Here is a 20,209-nt window from a genome sequence, read left to right on the forward strand (position 1 = left end):
ATCGCTTCCAACTGGGGAAGAAAGTCCTCATGCAGGATAGAGGCCCTCCACCATGCCTCTGGCACCTCTCCAAAGTTTTTGTGGCCCCCTTCAACTACAACTTGCCTGGTTCTAATCAATGAAAACTATAGAGCCCGTTTGGTCTAGCGCTTAAGGTGCTGGCCTAGAAAGCAGGAGCTGTGAATTCTGCTCCCGCCTGAAAGTCAGTTAAGTGACTTTGGGCCAATCACCAGGAATCGGTGAGTTCTAGTCCCGCCTCAGGCATGAAAGCTGGCTGGATGACTTTGGGCCAATCACTCTCTCTCACCCCAACCCACCTCACAGGCTTGTGGTTGTGAGAAAAGTAGAAGGAACAAATATTAGGTATGTTCACTATCTAAGATGGGATAAAACCCAAATGGTCATATAATGCACAATTCACTTTCCTGAGGTTTACTATCTGGGATGCAACTCTGGCCAAGCTCAGGTGAAGGTGTGGTTATACCCCCAAGTCCATGGGAGCTCCAAGCCCCCACTTGAGGCTGGATATTGGGGTCACTCTTACCAGTCCCACCCAAATGGTAGGCATTCACTGCACAGCTGCCCCCTGCCCCCGCCCTGCCTGGGGAACAGGAGGAGCTGGGGCAATTTGCTTGTCTCCTGCTGATCTGCAAGGGAGCTGCTGGGAGCAGCTGGAGAACCGGGTGCCTTCCGTGTCCTGCCACATAATAGGGAGTGTTGGGGGGATGGGATCACGTGGCTGAGTGGAATCGTGTTAAGTTCAGATTCTGTCTGCGAAGTTCCCTCTGGTGTTTGGGCAACCCAAGGCTGCCCCGCCAGCAGAGATGCTGCTCAACACTTTCCTGGAGCAGATGCAGCAAAAGCTGCTGGAGAAGGTGCGCGCCAGGCACCTGCCCCCCCCTTTCTGGAAAAACCCCTCCAGTGTCACATCCAGTGGCTGCATGATGCCCTCTCTGGCAAGGGGCTGTTTGGGAAGACCCGGCTAAGAAAAGAAGAGGCCAGAGGAAGCCAGCAGCAGCTGCCTTGGTCGAAACTTTATTGGCACTGATGCAAAGAGAGAGGGGGGATCGAGTCAAACACCTCGGACAGCAGCAAGTGCCCGGGGGAGAGGCCTCTGCTCCCCGCCACAGGCCGCCTTGCAGGCCCTCCCCTGAGAAGGCTGGTGCGTCGACATTACAAGTAAAAAGGAGAGTCAAAAAAGAAGACATAATTTACAGCAAAAATTCCATAACACAAATATAAAGCCAGACAAAAAAAAGATGATTAATGAGGCAAACTCCCTCCCCCAGAAGGATAGCACATATCCAAGTGTAGCAGTAAACAAATGGGGGAGCAGAGAGGGAGAAAAAACCCTCCATGTTTTCTAACCCAATAATTAAAAAAAAATTCTAAAAATCTCATTGTAATACTGAATGCATCTTACATTAATTTCTGCAAAATATCACCTCTTTACAACACAGTATACATTTTCTATGAAGAAGGGAGAACAAAGTTATTTCCCCTCAACACTTCTGAGATTAATATTTTCTAATCATGCATAGCTAGAAAAGAGCATGAAATCAATACCATTGTCACTGGAGCACATAATACTGGTTAAGATCAGGGAAGAGCTGAACCAACTACCGAGGAGGCGAACTCATGGCCCCCAGCGGGCCACTGCCTACCCTGGAAGCACCCGGCATTGGCAGCCCCACCACATCTGGGTCCTGGGAGAAACCATCTGGGAGGCATTTTTGCAGGGCCAAAAAAAGGAAATCCAAGCAGGCCTCTGGCAAGCTTAGGCCAAGTTTACAGGAGGGCCCAGAGTCAGAGTCAGCACCACACGTTTTAATGGTGACTCAGAGAAACTCTTCGGAAATCATCCCAATGAGTAATTTTTAGGAAATGGTTCAGTTGGTGTATTTCAGGGGGAGTTAGGGGAGAAGATGATGATTGTCCACATCCTCTCATCCATCCCTTCCCAAAGGCACGTAGAATCGGAAGAAGGAAGGGGAGGAAGAGGAAGCGAGAAGGGCAATCTGCAGGGTCTTTCTCTGGAAAAGTTGGGCTGCTTACACTGTGATGCCTCTGGCTGCAAGCGGAGGTCTCCCAGCACAGCCTCGAGGCCTCGGACCTGAGGTGATGCTCTGGAACAGTTGTGCAGCAACTCCTTCTCACCAACCTTAGTGGAGTTGAGTTTGGCCAACCTTACACCCAGTACAATTTGCTTTTAGAGCTGTGGTGCTGTTTCAGAGTAATACTTTTGGGATAAATGCAAGCTGGGATTGGTGTGTGTGCATTCGTGTGTGTGTGTGTGTGTGTGTGTGTGGAAGGCAGAAAAAGGCCAAATGTGTAGCAAAAGACTTGAAGAGTGCTAAGCAAAGGGGGCTGGGGGGGGCTTTCCTGCAGGGGAAGCCATTTATAATGAAGTTTGAGAAAGGAGACGGAATACCATGGACTCATCTCTGACCCTTCCACATCCACGGGAAGAGTCCTAAGACAGGCACCCTGAGGTAACTCAAAAAGGAGGGACCTTTCAAAGGTTACTGGAAAACCGCCAAACAACCCAACCACTGAGATAGACCTGTAAGTCCAACCACCCATTTTTGTCTAGAGTCAAAGACCTGGAGGTCCTCTGAGTGATGGGATTTGGAAATGAGGAGAGGACACCCTTCCAAAGGAGCAGAACGGGCACCCTGTCAAAGCAAAACCTAACCTTTTTAACGGTAGAGTAGCCGGCAACATGGAGATTAACACACAAAATACATCTTTGTGGAAAGTATTTTTGGTTTTGCATTACAGGAACTAAGAAGACTTTCGTAAAATGTTACACAACTAGAGAGTGTCATTAAGGCACCATCATGCATGTCCGTGGGAGGCATGGGAGGCATGACCTAAAAGGCTGAGTGGTGCAGTTTTGCAGCCATGTCTCGCCATTTGAGATTTCCAGCTGACTCACAACCTCTCTGAAATGTTTTGACAAGGTTGGCAAAATGAATGGCAACTGTTCCATGGTCAACTGTTGTCTTTTGGGAAGACAACAGTTCTGTAGCAAGTCTACTCAAAAGATGGGAAGAAGGGAAAGAGCATCCAATTTTGTCCAACAGTCTCAGTAAGGAGCACTTGGAGAAACTTAAGGGATTGGCTTGGTCTGCTCAGCGTTTTGCTCTTTGGCGCCAAGAAGGGAGAAGGCAAGTTGGCCATTGCCCTTCGGTGCTTCCTTCCCTTCTCCACAATCTCCTCTTCCCAAGCAGAGCATCTACCTTGACAAGCGAAAACCGCCAGAGGGACTTCAGTTAGGTCAGAACAAGGCTGTGCCCCTCCAGACCCCAGCAAGTGAGGTTAGGAGAGGGAAGTGGTCCGTGGTTAGATATCGGCTCCACCGGCAGCTCAGTGGTGCCGGCAGCAGCTGCACTAATATATTTCTTATAAGCAATAAAAAGCATTATGATACTTAAGCTCATCACCCCTACTAAACAGAGGCAGGCCATTGGAAAACTCAATAAGGCACAACTGACTTTTGCTTTTTCTTCCTGTTTGGTCCTATTTTGAACATCAGCCCAGGAGGCTGATCTATTCACTCTCCTGTAGTGGATGGTTCCGGCATCGCACATTTGCATGGGGGAGGGGAGGATGGGAAGGGGGGGAGGTACAGCAGAGGCTGGAATGACTACATGGACTCAAATTCATCAATCCGCTGCTTGGTGTTGCCCTGACGGATCTGGCGGAGTGTCTTGTACTTGTCACGGCCCTGCCGCATGTTCTCGGCATGAATCATGTCGTTCGCTGTCTTCTTGGTTTCATCCCGCGCATTGGCCAACTCAGAGGTGAGAGCCTGCAGGGCAAGAAGGGAGAAGGAGGAAACATCAGCCACCCAAGGCACCTGTGGCATCCGAGATCTTTCTTTCTGGCCAGTCTTACTGCCTAGACTGGGTGGGGCAATTCTGGCTGCTTCTTATGCTGTCCCAAGGCCATGTTGGTGAAATTCAGCAGCCAATAGAATGACAATAGCCATAGGTTTATATACATTCCACAGTGCTCTACAGCACTCTGAGCAGTTTACAGTTTACAGAGTCAACCTATGACCCCCAACAATCTGGGTCCTCATTCTACCAACCTTGATCAAGGCCTACTCTGAAAGTAAGCCCTAGCTTGAATTTTGGGGGTGGGCCTAATTATAAGCCCTACCCCAAAAGTAAGCCCTACTTAAGAGTCTGTGCAGCCGGCCGGCTGCCCATTCCATTTGGTTGCTACCATAGACACGAGGTGAGGAGGGGGGGAGCTGCCAGTACCGCTGCGATGAGGCAAAGCTGGTGAGGGAGGGGGGATCTGTGGTACCCTGCCACAGCTTCCCATGCCACCCCACTGCTTCTATGGGCAGTTTCGGCCGTTTGCGGCACAATGCGCCCATCAATGCTGCTGCCATGAGGCTTGGCAGATCCCCCCCTGCTTTCCAGCTCCCACACATTTCTCTGTGGCCGCAGAGCTGGAGAGCTTGCCCCACCACTGCCCAGATGCCCTCGCTTCCCCCAAGCATTTCTTTGCTTACCTGATTTCCAGCTCCATTTCCTCTGCCACTGTGTGCAGTCTCACAAACAAAAGAAGTTTGTGAGACTATGAAAAAAGGTCAATCAATCAATTCCAATTTCTCACAAAAAAAAAAGATCTCATGAAGTTGGAAATGATGATTGAACTTTTTTTTGGCCCACAAACTTCTTTTGTTTGTGGGACTGCAGATGGCAGAGAAGGAATGCGACAGGGCTGGAAATTAGGTAAGCAAAGAAATGCTTGGGGGAATTGAGGGCATCTGGGAGGTGGTGGGGCAAGCTCTCCAGCTCCGCAGCCGTAGAAAAATGCGACAGAGCTGGAAAGCAGGTACCAAGGCAAACACCCTAAGGGCACCAGGCACTGAAATGGGCCCGTTGCCCTGCAGCAGCTTCCCAGGCACCCCAGCAGGAAGGCCAGCATCTACTGGCACTTACTGTAAACATGGCAGCATTCCGGCTCTGGTGGGGAAGGGACAGCCAGCATGGGCACTGACGGCAGGATGCCTGCTCCCTTCCCGACCTCTAGCGCTCCACCTGCTCCTCAGTCATCTCTCAGACGGGCCAGGCCAGGCCAGTAAGGTGGCCACACAGCATCCTTGGGTCAAAAGCCCCCCACTCCATCTGGAGGAGCGTCGGACTGGCCGCCACCTCAGCACCCTTCCCACCGCCACCCAGCATAGTCACCCCGGGGCTGCAGGGAGTGGGCTGGCACAGGAAGGGCACGCAGGCCCCCTCTCCCAAACTGCCATACAGTACCTTTACCATACCATAGTTGGTCCACAATCACGCTCCAAAGTTGGCCCATCGCCGCCGCGCTGTGTCTCCACCCCATGCACAGGCCCTGCCCTGCCCCTGTGTGCTCACTGCCTGCTGGTAATGTAAGACCTACCCCGAAAATAAGCCCTAGTACTCATTTCAGAGCCCCAAAGAAAATAAGACTTATTTTCAGGAAAACACGGTAGTCCATCATCTTCACTGGGCAGAGTGAGGCCCATCTCACCTTCAAGTGCTTGTGAACCCGCACATTCTTCTCTGCCTCGGTGGTGCGCTGCTCCTCACTGCGGTCCTTGATCGAGGCGTGTGCCTGCAGCTCCGCACTGGCCTCTGCGGCATTCTCATCCTGCTCATCATCCTGCTCGTTCTCCGACTGCATGGGCTCCGGCACGTGCGGAGTGTTGGTAACGGACTTCAGCTCCTCTTTGGTCCTCTGCAAGTCCTCCTGAACCAACTGGGCCTGAAAGAGAGAGTGCAGCAGAAAGCAGCCTGAGGAACCTGCTTATGTCGAGGGAACAGAAACTGGATCTGTGATGAGATCTAGCCTTTGGACTGAAGCAGCAGGAGAGAAACACCTCCGTGGTGACAGAAACGTGACTTTTGCAGGAACTAAGACAAAAAGCAGCCCAAGGAGGAGTCTGGATGCAAAGCGTGTGGTTTTAAGGGCAGCAAAAATGTATCGGCTTCACATGTCCAGATATATTTTGGGCTTGCATAGCAATAATGGAAAACTCTTTTGCGTGGCAAGAAAACTTCAGAACAAGTTAAGACACACAAATAGAACTCTGTGCATAAATTCGCTTTGTTTACAAAACAAAGAAAGTCAATGGGAAAACAAAATGGGGCCTCCATGAAGATATCTGGAATTCTGTCATCAGTCAAAATGTCAAGGAATCCCAACTCCCCATTTAATACCCTTTCTAAGCTCCCCATGGAAAAGGCCTGAGGTCAAATGTTTTTCATTATTTACATTCTCATTCACCAAGAGCCAAATTTGTCTGCCTGATTTCAAGTTATTAGAAATTCTAAAAAAATGGCTATGCGTAGAAATTACTAAGAATTTTTAAATCAAATTAAATTGGAACACAATATTCCTGGCAATTAGAAATAAAACAACACTGATATGTTGTTTGTCATCATCACAGGTTGCTAAGATTGGGAGGGGCCACGGGGGTCCTAGCTTCTGCCTCGCCCAGAGCAGCAATCCAAATTCCAGCATCCCAGAATGACTTGAAGATGCCTGGTGAATGAGCACCCACTGCCTCTCCAGTCAGTCTTCTGCTGGGAGTCTTTCATCCATTTTGCCTTCTGGACGATGACAGGATTTTTTCAGGCTATTTTTCAGTGTCCAAAATAGGCAAGCCAAAATGTTTGTACAAACTGTATACAGCCACTTTTATTTTGCTTTGAGAGGCAATTTCTGACTACTCTATGTGGGTAAGCGAGTTAAGTTCCCTGAGACCCACAGGCCTCCATGGGCCTTTGAAACTTGCAGAGAGCCCTTGTGCTCCTCGCCCCAGAAGGACAAGTGAATCTCCTGCAAAATGAGCCAAAGCAGCACGCACGGAGAAGAAAGAGCAAAGTTTGGAGAACAAGGAGTCATGTCTGTATGTATTTATATGCACAAACTGCCAGCAACAGTGTAGATTGGCTGGACCCCCACTTAGAAACAGGCCTGGGCTTTCCCACTTCTCTGGAACAAAAACGGGCATTCTTTGAAAATTATTCCAGTTCCCCAGCACCCTCTCTTCACCAATCCCAGCAGGCTTCTGGGCGGGCAAAGTGGGCAGAGGGGAGGAGAGCAATGGGGACTCACTTTCTGCTGCCACAGGATTGCCTCGCTCTCTTTCTTCTGTTGCGCAATTTCCAGCTGAGAGATCCGGGTGGTGAGCTCCAACATCTCGGTGGTCTGCAAGGTGAACACAGCGTCCCCAGTCAAAAGCCTGTAAGCTGAGAAAGATGGCAGGAGGAGCCCGGCAGCCTCAGGCCCAAGGCCACCTACTCCAGCCTCTGAGGTCACCAGCTGTGTCTGGAAGGACCCCAAGTCCTTTGGGGTGGCTTCTCGACCATCAGTGTCCAGGCCATGATTCCGGGACTTGTCAGAGCCCTCCATATTTGCAGGCATGGAGAGCCTAACTTTCCATGAATCTGTCCACTCCCATTTTAATATCATCCAGATTAGCTGCTAAATCACAGCTGCTGGCAGTGAGCTGTGAAACAAAAGATGATTTTCTTCATTTTCTTTCCCTGCTCTTACTTCCAAAGCTCCTTCTGTGTTTTCTCAGCTGCAGAGATCTAGCCCCTGAATAGACCTGCCTTATAAGTGTACAAGAGGGCCAAAGTGGAGAGGAAGGGCAGGAATGGGAGAGACAGAGGGAAGGGGATCTTAGCATAGCACTGTCCAAAAACGTGGGGGTGGGAACTGGTTGGATTTGGGGAGTTCCCTTCCTCATGTTTCTGGAGGGGGCAGGCTGAAAAAGACTGTTGTTGCTTTAGCACTTCTTACAGAACAAGGCTTCTGAAGAATCCCTAAGAAAAGTGATCCTGGAAAGGTTCACAATCTGCACTATTCTCTGAGGCTGGAATTCTGCTTTGCCTGTGAAGAGAGGAAACACACTTCATTTCTTAATGGTGTTAATAGTGTGGCTTCACTCCCAAGGAAAGAGCACATCTGTCTGCAAGGCAGCCTGGACAAGAGTCTCACCCCCAGAGCCTCGAGAGGAAGGGGCCTGACAATCATTGAACAAAGTAGACTACTACCGCCTTCTTGGTAAGGTAGAAAAATGTGGGATAGACAGCATTGCCACCAGATGGATTTGTAACTGACCTGCCAACCACAGTCAACGTGTAGTCCTCAATGGAGCTACACTGACAGGGAGGGGAGTACGTAGTGGGGTACCCCAAGGTTCCATCTTAGGCCCAGGACTCTTCAATATCTTCATAAATGATTTAGATGAGGGCACAGAAGAGAAATTCATCACATTTGCAGATGATACCAAGCTAGGTGGCATAGCCAACACTTTAGAAGTTAGGCTGAAGATCCAGAAGCCCCTATCTAACAAAATGAAGATCCAGAAGCCCCTATCTAACAAAATGAAATTTAATGGTGAGAAAAGTAAGGTTTTACACTTAGGCAAGAAAAAACAAATGCACATATAGAATAGGTGGTACCTGGCTCAACAACAGTAAGTGTGAGAGGGATCTGGGACTTCTGATGGACAATCACTTAAGTAGGAGCCTGCAGTGTGGTACAGCTGCCAAAAAAGCCAATGCAGTCCTGGGCTGCATTAACAAAAGGATAGCATCAAGAGATAACATGTATTATTATTGTTTTATACCACACTGGTGAGACCACTCTTGGAATACTGAATCCAGGTTTGGCCTCCACAATACAAAAAAGAAATTGAGACTCTAGAAACAATCCAGAAAAGAACAACAAAGATGATTACGGGATAGGAGGATAAATTATATGATGAATGCTTTTGGGAATTGGGAAGGATTAAGACATGAAAGCAGTCTTCCAATATTTGAGACTCTGTCACAGAGAAGAGAGATCAACTTATTCTCCAAAGCATCTGAGGGCAGGACAAGAAGAGTGGAAGATCATTAAGAGATCAAACTTAGAATTAAGGAGAAATTTCCTGTCAGTGGGAACAATTAATCAGTAGAACGGCTTGCCTCCAGAAGTTGGGGGTGCTCCATCGCTGGAGGTTTTCAAAAAGAGATGAGACAACCATTTATTCAGAATCATATAGTCTCCTGCCTGAGCAGAAGGATTGTCTAGGAAACCTCCAAGGTCCCTTCCAACTCTGTGATTCTGTTATTGTTTTTCTGTTAATCAGCCGCAGCCTTTGGCAGGAGATGAAGTCCAACTCGGGAAGCCTGAGCTGATCCAATGGAAAAAGGGGGCCTTTTGCACTTTTTGTGACTCGCAGCAGGGAGCTGCTTTTGGGGTGGGGGTGTTTTTGCATGCCCCACACCAGAAGTGCAACTTCTCTTGGGCATCTTTGGAAGGCATGTCGGGGACTTCCCTTTGAAAGTTGGTTGGGGACTTGGATGAAACCAAAATTAAATTCAGTGAAAAAATTAATGGCAATATAATTAATGTATGATGAAATGGACAGGAGGAATCCTTTCCCTCTGCCTGATGCTAAGAGTTCTACTACAATGGCAACTTTTTGAGAGATGTTGGGAATGCTTTCCAGACTTCCAAGGACATTGCCGTCCTCCTCCCTGTCCTGCGAAGTACAGAGTTGACCTTCCCATTGTCCACCACCAAATGCAGGTCCCTCTACCAGTGAGGCTTCTCTGGCCTTTGGGCAGCTCGGAAGCACTGCCAGGTGCCTGGGGCTGCCCAAGACAGCGGCTGAGCTTTCCCCAGGCAATCAACCTACCAGCTGTTCCTGGGTCTTCTTCTGATCATTGGAGGCTCTCAACAAAGCTTCCTTGGCTTCCTCGGCGTCCTGCCGCTCCCTGGCCAGCTTCTCAGCCTCCTCTTGAGCTCGCTTCCTTTCCTGCTCCAGCTCCAGCGCCCTGCGCGTTTGCTCCTCCAGCTCTGGAGAAAGAGGCTGAGAGCGTCAGCCCTTCTTCTCCCCGCTGCCTGAGAAGACAGCCCTCCTCTCCTGGGGCCCGTCCTGAGGCAAGCCCTCCTTCCCACCTTGCTGAGCTTTCTTAGTTTGCTCCTCAATTTGTCGAAGCTTGTCCATCAGCTCTTCTTTCTCACGTTCAATCTTTTCCTTTTCCTTCTCGGCCAGCTCCCTTTTCTTCTTCTCGTTCTCCAGCAAAGCCCTGAGTGGAAAGGAAACATACAGCAATTTCACTGCCTCTTTAATGTAAAAAATGGGCTGCGAAGCCTTAGCCAAGTCTTTAGAGCTTTCAGTGTACAATTTCTACTTAGTTACAGGTACAGAATCAAAGTTGAAAATGGTCTTAGAGCTCATCTAGTCCAACCTCTTGCTCAGTACAGGATCCCCTAGCATACTTCTGACGGATAACCTCACGTCCACCAATTTCTGTCTGAAGACCTCTAGTGAGTTCTAAACAAACTGCAAAGGAAGACAGGGCAAACTTGTTTCATCCAAATCTTTTAATTCAACTGCCTAATCTGCATATCTCAAATTAATTTAATTTAATTTAATTTAATAATTTGATTTCTATACCGCCCTTCTCCCAAAGGACTCAGGGCGGTGAACAGGGCAATACACAATAAAAATAGAATACAAAAATTAAAAAACCATTAAACATTATGCCCTTAAAATTAATACATATTACAATTAAAACTATTTATAAAAACCCAACCCCATCCCGTCAGACCAGGCCAGCTTGTTCGAAAAAGAAAGTTTTGAGATCGCGCCGGAAGGAGCGAAGGTCGGGGGCCGTCCGGAGCTCAACCGGTAAGCGGTTCCAAAGGTCTGGCGCGTCCACAGAGAACGCTCTCCCCCTGGGGGTCACCAATCGGCATTCTTTGATCGGCGGCACCCTGAGGAGGCCCTCTCTGTGGGAGCACACTGGACGGAGGGAAGTTGATGCCAGCCGCAGGTGTTGCCGTAGGTAATCCGGACCCATGCCATGAAGGGCTTTGTAAGTCATCACTAACACCTTGAACCTCACCCGGAGAGCAACCGGTAGCCAATGCAGCTGGCGGAGCAAAGGGAGTATCGGGAAACTCCCAAGACAACTCGCGCGGCTGCATTTTGCACCAGCTGGAGTCTCCGGGTGGACCTCAAGGGCAGCCCCATGTAGAGAGCATTACAGTAGTCTAGACGAGAGGTCACGAGCGCATGAGTGACTGTGCGCAAGGCATCCCGGTCTAGATAGGGCCGCAACTGGCGCACCAGGCGAACCTGGGCAAAGGCCCCCCTAGTCACAGCTCCAATATGCTCTTCCAAAGAGAGCTGTGAATCTAGAAGGACCCCCAAGTTGCGGGCCCTATCTACGGGGGGTAATAGCTCACCCCCCATGGCCAATGATGGAATAATCGGAATTTCCCGGGATGCCGGCACGAACAGCCACTCAGTCTTGTCAGGGTTGAGTCGAAGCCTGGAAATATGGCCTGGAAAACTGATCTCTCCTTGGGATTGTACACTTTCAATTCAAAATCTACCATGTTTCCCTGGGTTGCCTCAACAGGTTTTCCACATTTTTAAAAGCTGAAGGAACCTGCTTAGAAGTCCAGGAGAACCCTTCCAGGCCATGGAGCGGCATCAGGGATTCTCCAGCTTTTGCTGAGTCCCTTTAAACAGTGGTCCCCAACCTCCAGGCCGCAGCCCATTACCGGTCTGTGGCCTGTTGGGAATCGGGCCACCAAAGCAGCGGGTGAATGTGCCAAGCTTCATTTGCACATGCACAGGATTTAGGTTGCAAGTGTGAAACCATTCCCCGCCACTGCCAAAACCACTGAAGCTGCCGCTGCCGCAAGTCCACAGAACCAAAACAGTTAGGGACCCCTGCCTTTAAGCTTCATTGGGAGCTCCCAAGAGTCCCTCAGTCTTCTGTGGGATCCTGCCACTACCAGGGTATCCTGTTGGAAGGAAGGAGCAAAGAGCAACTTTACTGTTTGACATCCCTAAGATGCCAAAATGTGCTTTTATGCAGAATTATTCTGGTATACAATAGAGTGCAGGCTGCCTTTACCCCAAGATTTTGTTCAAACACACCTCCAAGAGCCTTTGACTCTCCCCCCCTTATGAAATAAGAGTTCTTGAAATGCCCCTCCCCTATAAAAAACATCCTCCTCCACATCTGTCTTCCTTGTTATCATCCTTTGAACTCTGCATTCAAAGACTTAGCTACTGCTCCCCTTGCAGTATCTGCAAGACAAGGGCTAATTCCTCCACCCATGCCACAATTTGTCTATGTGTCACTTGGGAGTCTGGCTCTTCTGATCACATCTCAGTTGCAGGATTTTTCCATGAGAAGACTTGGCACCCCAACCCACCTGCTGTGAGAATCCCTGGCCATAGAGGCCCAGCCAGACCAGAGGGTAGCTTAAGGGCCCCTGTGCTCAGTCAACTCACCTCTCCATCTGCTTCTGATGCTTCTCCTCTCGGGCCTGGGCCTTCATCTGCTGCACCTCGATTGTGTCTGGCTTACGCCTGCGCATGTAGAGCTCATGGTTTCCCATGCACAGAGCCAGAATACGCTTGTTAATCCTTAGACGGGGGGCATAGAAGACAAAATCCTTTGCAAAGGAGAAGGGACAGGGTTAGCCTTGAATACAGCTTTCCTCGGCCCTCTTTTTTCTCCAGAAGTAACAATACAATTTGATTACACTGGCTGTAATTTTTAGGAAATTAAGTATATTTCCAAACAAGTATTTATTTTTGTAAGCATCTATATACTATTAAAATTCTTGTATCTGTTTCACCATAAGTCAACAATTTTTACAGCAAGGTAACAGGCATATACATAGAATGAAGGCTATTGCTAAGCACATTGATTTATTTTTAGATTGTAAGCCGCCCTGAGTCTTCGGAGAAGGGCGGGATATAAATGGGAATAAAAAAAACAAAAAAACCCTCAAATGGGTAAACTTACAGAATGTATCCAAAATCCGAGACCCATGACTCCCATGGGGTTTGAAATTTACCATGGTCAGCTGCAGTGACATGATCATCATTTCCTACACTCCCTCCCAGTTTCCCACAAGCAAAGCCACTAGAGAAGCCAGTTGCAAGGCAGGTAAGTGGCTGCTGCCAGATTGGGGAGGGAGTGAATGGATATATGAGAGGCAAGCAATGGTCAAGGATGATACACAAGGATGCAGCACAGATCGGACAGGGTACGTGTGGGGTGGTGGTGGTTAGCTCGACACAAGAGCAAAAGGACTGGGGGATGTGCATGGGTGGGGGAGACTTATCTGAGCAACCTGCAACCTCCCTGCTTGCTTCCCCATTGACTTTCTCCCTGACAGCTTCCAACAAGAAAAGTCAATGGAGAAGCCGGCAGGAAATAGGAAATGGCTACTGCTCCCTCAGCTTTTTGCTCATCCACTGGGTCATTGTGTTCATCTGTTTAGGTAAGTAAATATCTTTGAAATGATGAACCAACTGAAACAATAACCCAGTGGGTGATAGGCTGTCAGTATACAGTAAGATCTTGATTTAATGGACCTCTGTTTAGAATTGAAGATGGAACCTGGATCTGGATTTAAGTCCATGTGATTCTATGGGTTCCAGATAACCTTTGTGCATGTGTAAAATTGTGGGTTGTCTTTTTAATTACATCACTGACATCATCATATGATAATATTTTGTATCATATGTGTACATTCATGTAATTTCCACAATCCCACACACGTGCACATGATGTAAATGTACACAAATGACTCCTCAATTTATTAATCCTTCCAGAGGATCACCTTCCCCAAATGCCTGCAAAAATGTTTTCCTGGGCTGCATCCCTTCTAATAACCCACAAGACAGCTGGGCGAGCCCAAGGTGCATGCAAGTCTTGGGGCGTGGGACAGCTGGTTTTGGGTAGGTTGTGCCAATCCTGAAACAGGCACGTTTTGGTCAGCAACACACAAGGCCTGGAGGAAGGAGGGGGCGTTGTGAAGAGCAGGCGGGAGGGGGAAATGCCAGCAGTGGCCAAGGGAGCAACACACCAGTCTCACAGAATCACCCTGGAACCCCCAGGGAAGTGCTTCACGCACAAGAACAGCAGCAACCTGGAAGTGCTCAGGAGAATTTTTGGAACAAAACAAATATTGCATTCCATGCACATCCTTGTCCAGAAGCTTACTAAATCTGCTAGAAATGTAAATCTGCAAGAAACGGAGAAGTCTGTCTGTGCTCCTGTTGGAAGGATGCTACACTTTTGAACTTCTGGATGTCGCATAGAAAGCTAAAAAAATGTCCGATACAGCAATTTGTGATCAAACTCTGAGCACATCGGTAACTGAACTGAATTTAGTCAGCAAAGGACGGTCTCAAGGCAAGCAGAATGTTACCCTAACCCTAACCCTGCTCTTCTACAGAGCAGCACAGGAGCAAGCTTTTCCTGACAGAAATTAAAATTAGTTAAATGACATTATTGATCACCCAACTAAAGGGGGGGGAGGCATATAAAACCAAGAAAAACGTCAAACAGCTAAATACATTGAATCACAGAGTCAAACCAGACTAAAATAATCCAGTAGATGGAAAAACAACAGCATTGTTTTTTGGGCCTTTGAGCAAATTATAAACATCAGCTCCAGGCCAGGACCCAAAGCCTTCCAGGACCACAGGTGCCCTCTTTATCTTGAGGTGGGGAGGTCTGGTCCAGAAAGCGAGGGCCGCAGCAGAGAAAGCTTGCTTCCTCAGTCCCAAAAAAGGACAATGTTGAGTGGAGGAGACCTGGCGCACCCCCCCACACACACTGCTGGGACATCCCGAGTAGGCACCAAGAACAGAGGAAGAGAGATTTTCACCCATCCAGGACTTGGATGTGGAGGGTCTTTCAGCATGAGTCACTAGTTGCATCTGCACTGTATTTGCATAACACCAGAGACTGCTGGGAAGAGCTGCTCACTGTGAGGAGAAAGTCCAGTGGATCAAGGTAGCAACCCAGGCAATCACTGAAAATCTTAAAACAGCAGTAATTCATCCTTGGTTAAGTGCTTCTGGGATTGCAATTTTATTTTAGAATGTCTGGCTTTGTTCCATGCAATACTTGTTTTGCAGATGTCTTCATGGTACTCTCTTTAAATCTGGATACGGTCCTATTTGTAAACAAATTGTTAGTTTGCATGGACAGATTGCTTATCTGGAGTCTCTAGTCTATGCTCTCCAGGCAGAAATTAGGTGTCCAGCTCAGCCGTTCTATTCTATTGAGCTGCCCCATTATCAGCCCCCTCAACTACAAAGCTCCTGCAGGAGAAGGGCAATGAGGACAGCTGTGGGAACGGGCAGGGTGAGCGCCTCAAGCAAAGTGCCCAGGCCTGCACAGCCCGATGACCTTTTCTCAGCTGCAGCTCAGCAGAGTCCAAAAGCTGCCCCTCCAAGCAGCAGGGAAGGGGCCAGGACAAAATTAGGTATCTTTCTAACTTTTAGCTATTTAACTGAAATTAAATATATTTAACACAAGTTGTTTCTATCCTCAGACACATTAAAATGTATAATTTGGTAACAACTGCAAAGTTTTGGGAGTTGACATCTGGGCTGAAGCCATTTCTGCAATCCTAGGGGAGCCCAGCCATTGAGTCAGCAGAATAGAGGCTGGGCGCTCAGGGTGATCTGTGGGGCACAGCCATTAATGAGGACTAAATAAACCCTGGCTTAGGATAATGTGTAAACATTATATGCCCTGCTGTGCCTCTGCCACCCAAAATCAAAAATGAAAAGGAACAAAATCACCAGTGATGGTTTTTGACCAAGCCATGTTAGCAGTTAACATCTCTCCTCCTATAACCAAAGATGGAACCTCTTGGACTAAACGAGATGCCGGTACGTAAAGCCACTCAGTCTTGGCTGGGTTGAGCCGGAGCCTGTTCTTTCCCATCCAAATCTGTACCGCTTCCAGGCAACGGGACATCACATCGAGGGCATCACTGGGTTGGTTCGGGGTGGAGATGAAAAGCTGGGTATCATCAGCATATTGATGATACCTCACCCCGAAGCCACGGATGATCTCTCCCAGCGGCTTCATATAGATGTTGAACAGGAGGGGAGAGAGGACCGACCCCTGGGGCACTCCACAACTAAGGGGCCTAGGGCTTGACCTCTGCCCCCCTGCCAACACCGTCTGCGAACGGCCCGAGAGGTAGGAGGAGAACCATCACAGAACGGTGCCTCCCACTCCCAACCCCTCAGGACGACGCAGCAAGATACCGTGGTCGATGGTATCGAAAGCCGCTGAAAGATCTAATAGGACCAGGACAGAGGAATAACCCCTATCTCGGGCCCGCCAGAGATCATTCACCAGCGCGACCAATGCCGTCTCCGTGCTATACCCGGGCCTGAAACCCGATTGGTACGGATCCAGATACTCAGTTTCCTCCAGAACCAAAGGGAGCTGCCGTGCCACCACGCTCTCAACGACCTTCGCAAGAAAGCGAAGGTTGGAGACAGGACGGAAGTTATTTAAAATAGCTGGGTCCAATGCAGGTTTCTTAAGGAGGGGCCTTACCACTGCCTCTTTCAAGGCGGCAGGGAAGTACCCTTCACTTAGTGAGGCATTGATAACTGCTAGGATCCAGCCTCGTGTAACCTCCCGAGAGGCATAGACCAGCCAGGAGGAACACGGGTCCAACAAACACGTGGCGGCACTTAATTTCCCCATGATCCTGTCCACAGGATCAAACTCTTCCGAAATGTTCTCGGCCAAACTCATCGTTTTCCTCTCGTCAGATACTGCCCAGTCAGAGTCCAGACCAGCCCGAATCTGAGCAATTTTGTCCACCAGATATTTACTAAATTCCTCAGCCCGTCCTCGTAAGGGGTCCTCTCCCGTCCTTTGATTTAAAAGGGAGCGGACCACCCTAAACAGGGTGGCCGGGCGGTTATCTGCGGACGCAATGAAGGTGGTGAAGTAAGCGCGCTTTGCCACCTCCATTGCCACAAGATAAGATCTAGAAAAGGATTTTAACTGTGTTGGTCAGACTCGGACCGACTGGTTCTCCAAATGCTCTCTAGGCCCCTTCTCCGGCGTTTCATCTCCCGCAGGTCCTTGGAGAACCAAGGAGTGAGCCGGGACCTGCGCCGGGTCAGAGGCCGCAAAGGCACAACGCGGTCGAGAGCCTCCGAGGCAGCCTGTTGCCAGGCATTAACTAAGGACTCGACCGAGCTGTGGGAGAGGGAGGTAGGAATCAATCCAAGCGCCATCTGGAACCTATCTGGGTCCATCAGGCGCCTGGGGCGGAACCATCTGGTCGGTTCCGCCTCCTGACAGCGGGGGGGGGGGTGTGACGTGACGGAGGCCCAACCGCAGGAGATAATCGTCTGTCCATGAAAGGGGTTGAGATGTTGGAGTAACCCTCCCCAGACCATTAAGCCACTGCCCAGAGATAAAAATAAGATCAGGTGTGTTTCCCCCCTCGTGCGTTGGGTCCTGAATAATTTGGGTCAGGTCCATGGCCATCATGGAAGCCATGAACTCTCGGGCCACCTCCGATGTACCGCCCAGAGAAGGCAGATTAAAATCTCCCAGAACCATAAGTCTGGGAAATTCAACCGCCAATCCCGAGAGGGCGTCAAGTAGCCTGGGCAGAGCCGTTGCTACGCAGCTGGGAGAGAGGTACGCAAGCAACAGGGCCAACTGACCACCAGGACCCCACCTTAAGAGGAGGGACTCACATCCGTCATTTTGTATTTCTTAACTGCCCATCTCCTTAGATCACTGAGATATAAACATCAAATTTAGAAGATTTTATCATTAGCTTGATGCAGTGGCTGCCCATGTTTGTTTAAGAAGGGATCTGTAGGATAATCCTGCACACAGCTCGGCCTTGCCCAGGTGCAGCTGGAGCCACCAAAGGCTGGTTCGCTCTTCTCCTTCGTCAAGTCCTCATTCTAAATTCTATTTACATGACTTCCTGCCCAGCCAGACCCATCTCTTTATACATCATTATAGTCTCTTTTATTGCCTGCAAAAACCTGCCAACAGTTAATTTTCATTATCTTTATTGTCAATTGGTTTTGTGTTTTATTGTTTTATTCCTTTGGCCAGCCTGAATGATTTGCTGATGCAGCCCTGCTGTTCTTGGTGCTTATTTCTGGTTGGTGACCGCAATAAAGAAACTCAAATTCAGCGACAAAATCTGCTGCAAGGATCTGAATTTTCCATTTCCATTTTTATTATATTAATCTCTGAATAAATTAATATACTAAAACAGTTAAGTTGTAAAGGGTAACTTACTGGGGCTTTCTTGTCAATGGGCTTGATGACAAACTTCTTATCATTGAAGGAAATGTTTCTGATTTCACTCCAGGGGAACCCAATTTTGGGTGTTAACCTGTGAAAGATGATTTGTAATTTCAAAAATTAAACCTCAGTGAACAGTTGCAACACTCCAAATACTTGGTTTTGGTCACACCCACTATACATTTCCCACCAATGAAAGTGTTTGGGTTTAGCAAACGCTAAGTGGAAATTCCAAATTCACCAAACTATGTAACTGAACAGATCTATGAAATGAATGACCTATCAAAACTCTGGAGGGCCATCCTAGGCAGCCCAAGCCCCGAGTCATGTCAACCAGCCTCGTTTGTGGGACGGCCTCATGTTGTGCGCACAGGCAGTCCTCAACCTACAAGCACAATTAGGGGCTGAGTTTCTGTTGCTATGCAAGGTGATTGTTAAGTGAACTGCGTCCAATTTTGCCACAGTTGTTAAGAGTTATTAAATGAACCGTGAGGTTGTTAAGTGAACCCAGCTTCCCCATTGACCTTCCTTACTGGAAGCCAGTGGAGAAGGTCCCAAGTGGTGATCACATGACCCCAGGATGCTGTTGCAACAGTTGTAAACCCATGCTGGTGGTCAAGAACCACAAGTCTGACCTTTTTCCCATGGGGAGGCTGCAAGGGCTGGAAGTGGGTGGAGTGGTCATAAGTCCCTTTTGTCAGTATCTTCAAATAATTGGTAAATGAATGGTTGCAAATCAAGGATTACTTGTATTGTCTCTTATCCTCCCTATAGATGCCTACAAAAGGGCAGATATGATGAGAAAGGGGGAAATGCCCAAAATTTAAAATGCCACCTTATACGCTCCCTCCCCTCTGTTTTGGCACAAGTTGTGCAGCACCCCCCACCCCACAAAGGCCAGGGAAGGCATCCTCATGTGGCATTTACTTAAACTGTGCTTTCTACATTAGGTTAGGTGTCATCTAACAAGACAAGGATCATCCGCACAAATCTGTGCTAGAAGAGTGTGATTAAAATTTGTGATTAAAATTTATGTATATCAAGTCTTTTGATATATGAAATTAAGATTGTCCAGAACAAATCTTGCAGCCTGAAGGCATTATGAAGATACAAACCATACAGAGACAATTCAAGCAATTAGTTTAGCTTCATATAACATGAAGCAAAAAAACCCGCCCTTATTTAATCTGAAGAAATTTTTCACTTCTGTTTCAAGGACTACAAGTATGAGAGCAAAATGAATCACAAAATCCCTCTGAGCCTAAGTAATTTAATTTCTGGGAAATAATTATGTTGGGATTAGATAGCAAGTTACATCTGTTTTTATTGTTTTAATGTTTTTTAAATTGTACTTTAAATTATTTTATAATTTTAGAATTATAAGATACCCAGAGCCACTTCGTTAGGTTGGGCGGCTGAATGAATGAATGAATGATTCCGAGTTTCTGGTGACGTCGCTGCAAGATGGACTCGGGGAAATGATCTTCCTCTCCCTGGGTCTGATTTCTACCAGCTGGTGGGTCCAATCGGACTGAAAATCGCCCCGTAGAGGCGACTGCCCAAGGGTGAATCTTTGAAGATCGCGGGTCGGCAGTGGGCCCGCTGCATCCAAAGCAGCCCTTGGAACCGGCAGGAAGAAAGGCATCTATGCAGTCCACCATTACCAGCTGTTCGTCAGAGACGAAGAATTCTAAAGCGAAAGCAAACAGCTGAGCTGGGTGAAAATACCTTTTTCTTTCTTTCTACAAGTGGATACCAGTTTGGCGAACAGCATTTCAACAGCTTTTGACAGCAAAGCCCTTAGTTTTAGGGAGGGGGTGGAGTTTTCTTTCTTACCCTCCCCCCTCCTGAATTACAAGCGGTGGTTTAAGCTCCCGGCAAACTAAAAACTAAACTAGAAACTTACCATATCGTAAAGCTGTCTGAGGCACAGAAGGATAACTTGGGAAGCTTCTGGCTATATAGAATTTTTTGCGTCTACTTTTTGTGTGAAAGCCATCAAAACTTTTAATTTTTAAATCTTTAAATTACTTTTTTTAAAATAAGGTGGGAATGGACATCTAATG

At 48.1% G+C, this 20,209-nt stretch overlaps 1 protein-coding gene across 2 annotated transcripts in view; it reads right to left on the reverse strand.

Moving 5' to 3' along the window:
* Window positions 1-1,014: 1,014 nt before the first annotated feature.
* Window positions 1,015-20,209, reverse strand: part of MSN (moesin) — a 92,909-nt gene continuing 73,714 nt past the window's right edge. For both annotated transcript variants that reach the window (XM_081336474.1, XM_081336475.1), the window contains exons 7-13: window positions 18,138-18,234; window positions 12,317-12,480; window positions 9,958-10,088; window positions 9,695-9,855; window positions 7,117-7,209; window positions 5,527-5,760; window positions 1,015-3,814 (exon numbers count right to left, since the gene is read on the reverse strand). In XM_081336474.1, coding sequence (XP_081192600.1) covers window positions 3,650-3,814; window positions 5,527-5,760; window positions 7,117-7,209; window positions 9,695-9,855; window positions 9,958-10,088; window positions 12,317-12,480; window positions 18,138-18,234 — 1,045 coding nt within the window. In that variant the 3' untranslated portion in view covers window positions 1,015-3,649. The remainder of the gene's footprint in view (window positions 3,815-5,526; window positions 5,761-7,116; window positions 7,210-9,694; window positions 9,856-9,957; window positions 10,089-12,316; window positions 12,481-18,137; window positions 18,235-20,209) is intronic.

The sequence above is a fragment of the Vipera berus genome, assembly GCF_964194415.1.
Source record: "Vipera berus genome assembly, chromosome: 11".
Lineage (NCBI taxonomy): Eukaryota > Metazoa > Chordata > Lepidosauria > Squamata > Viperidae > Vipera > Vipera berus.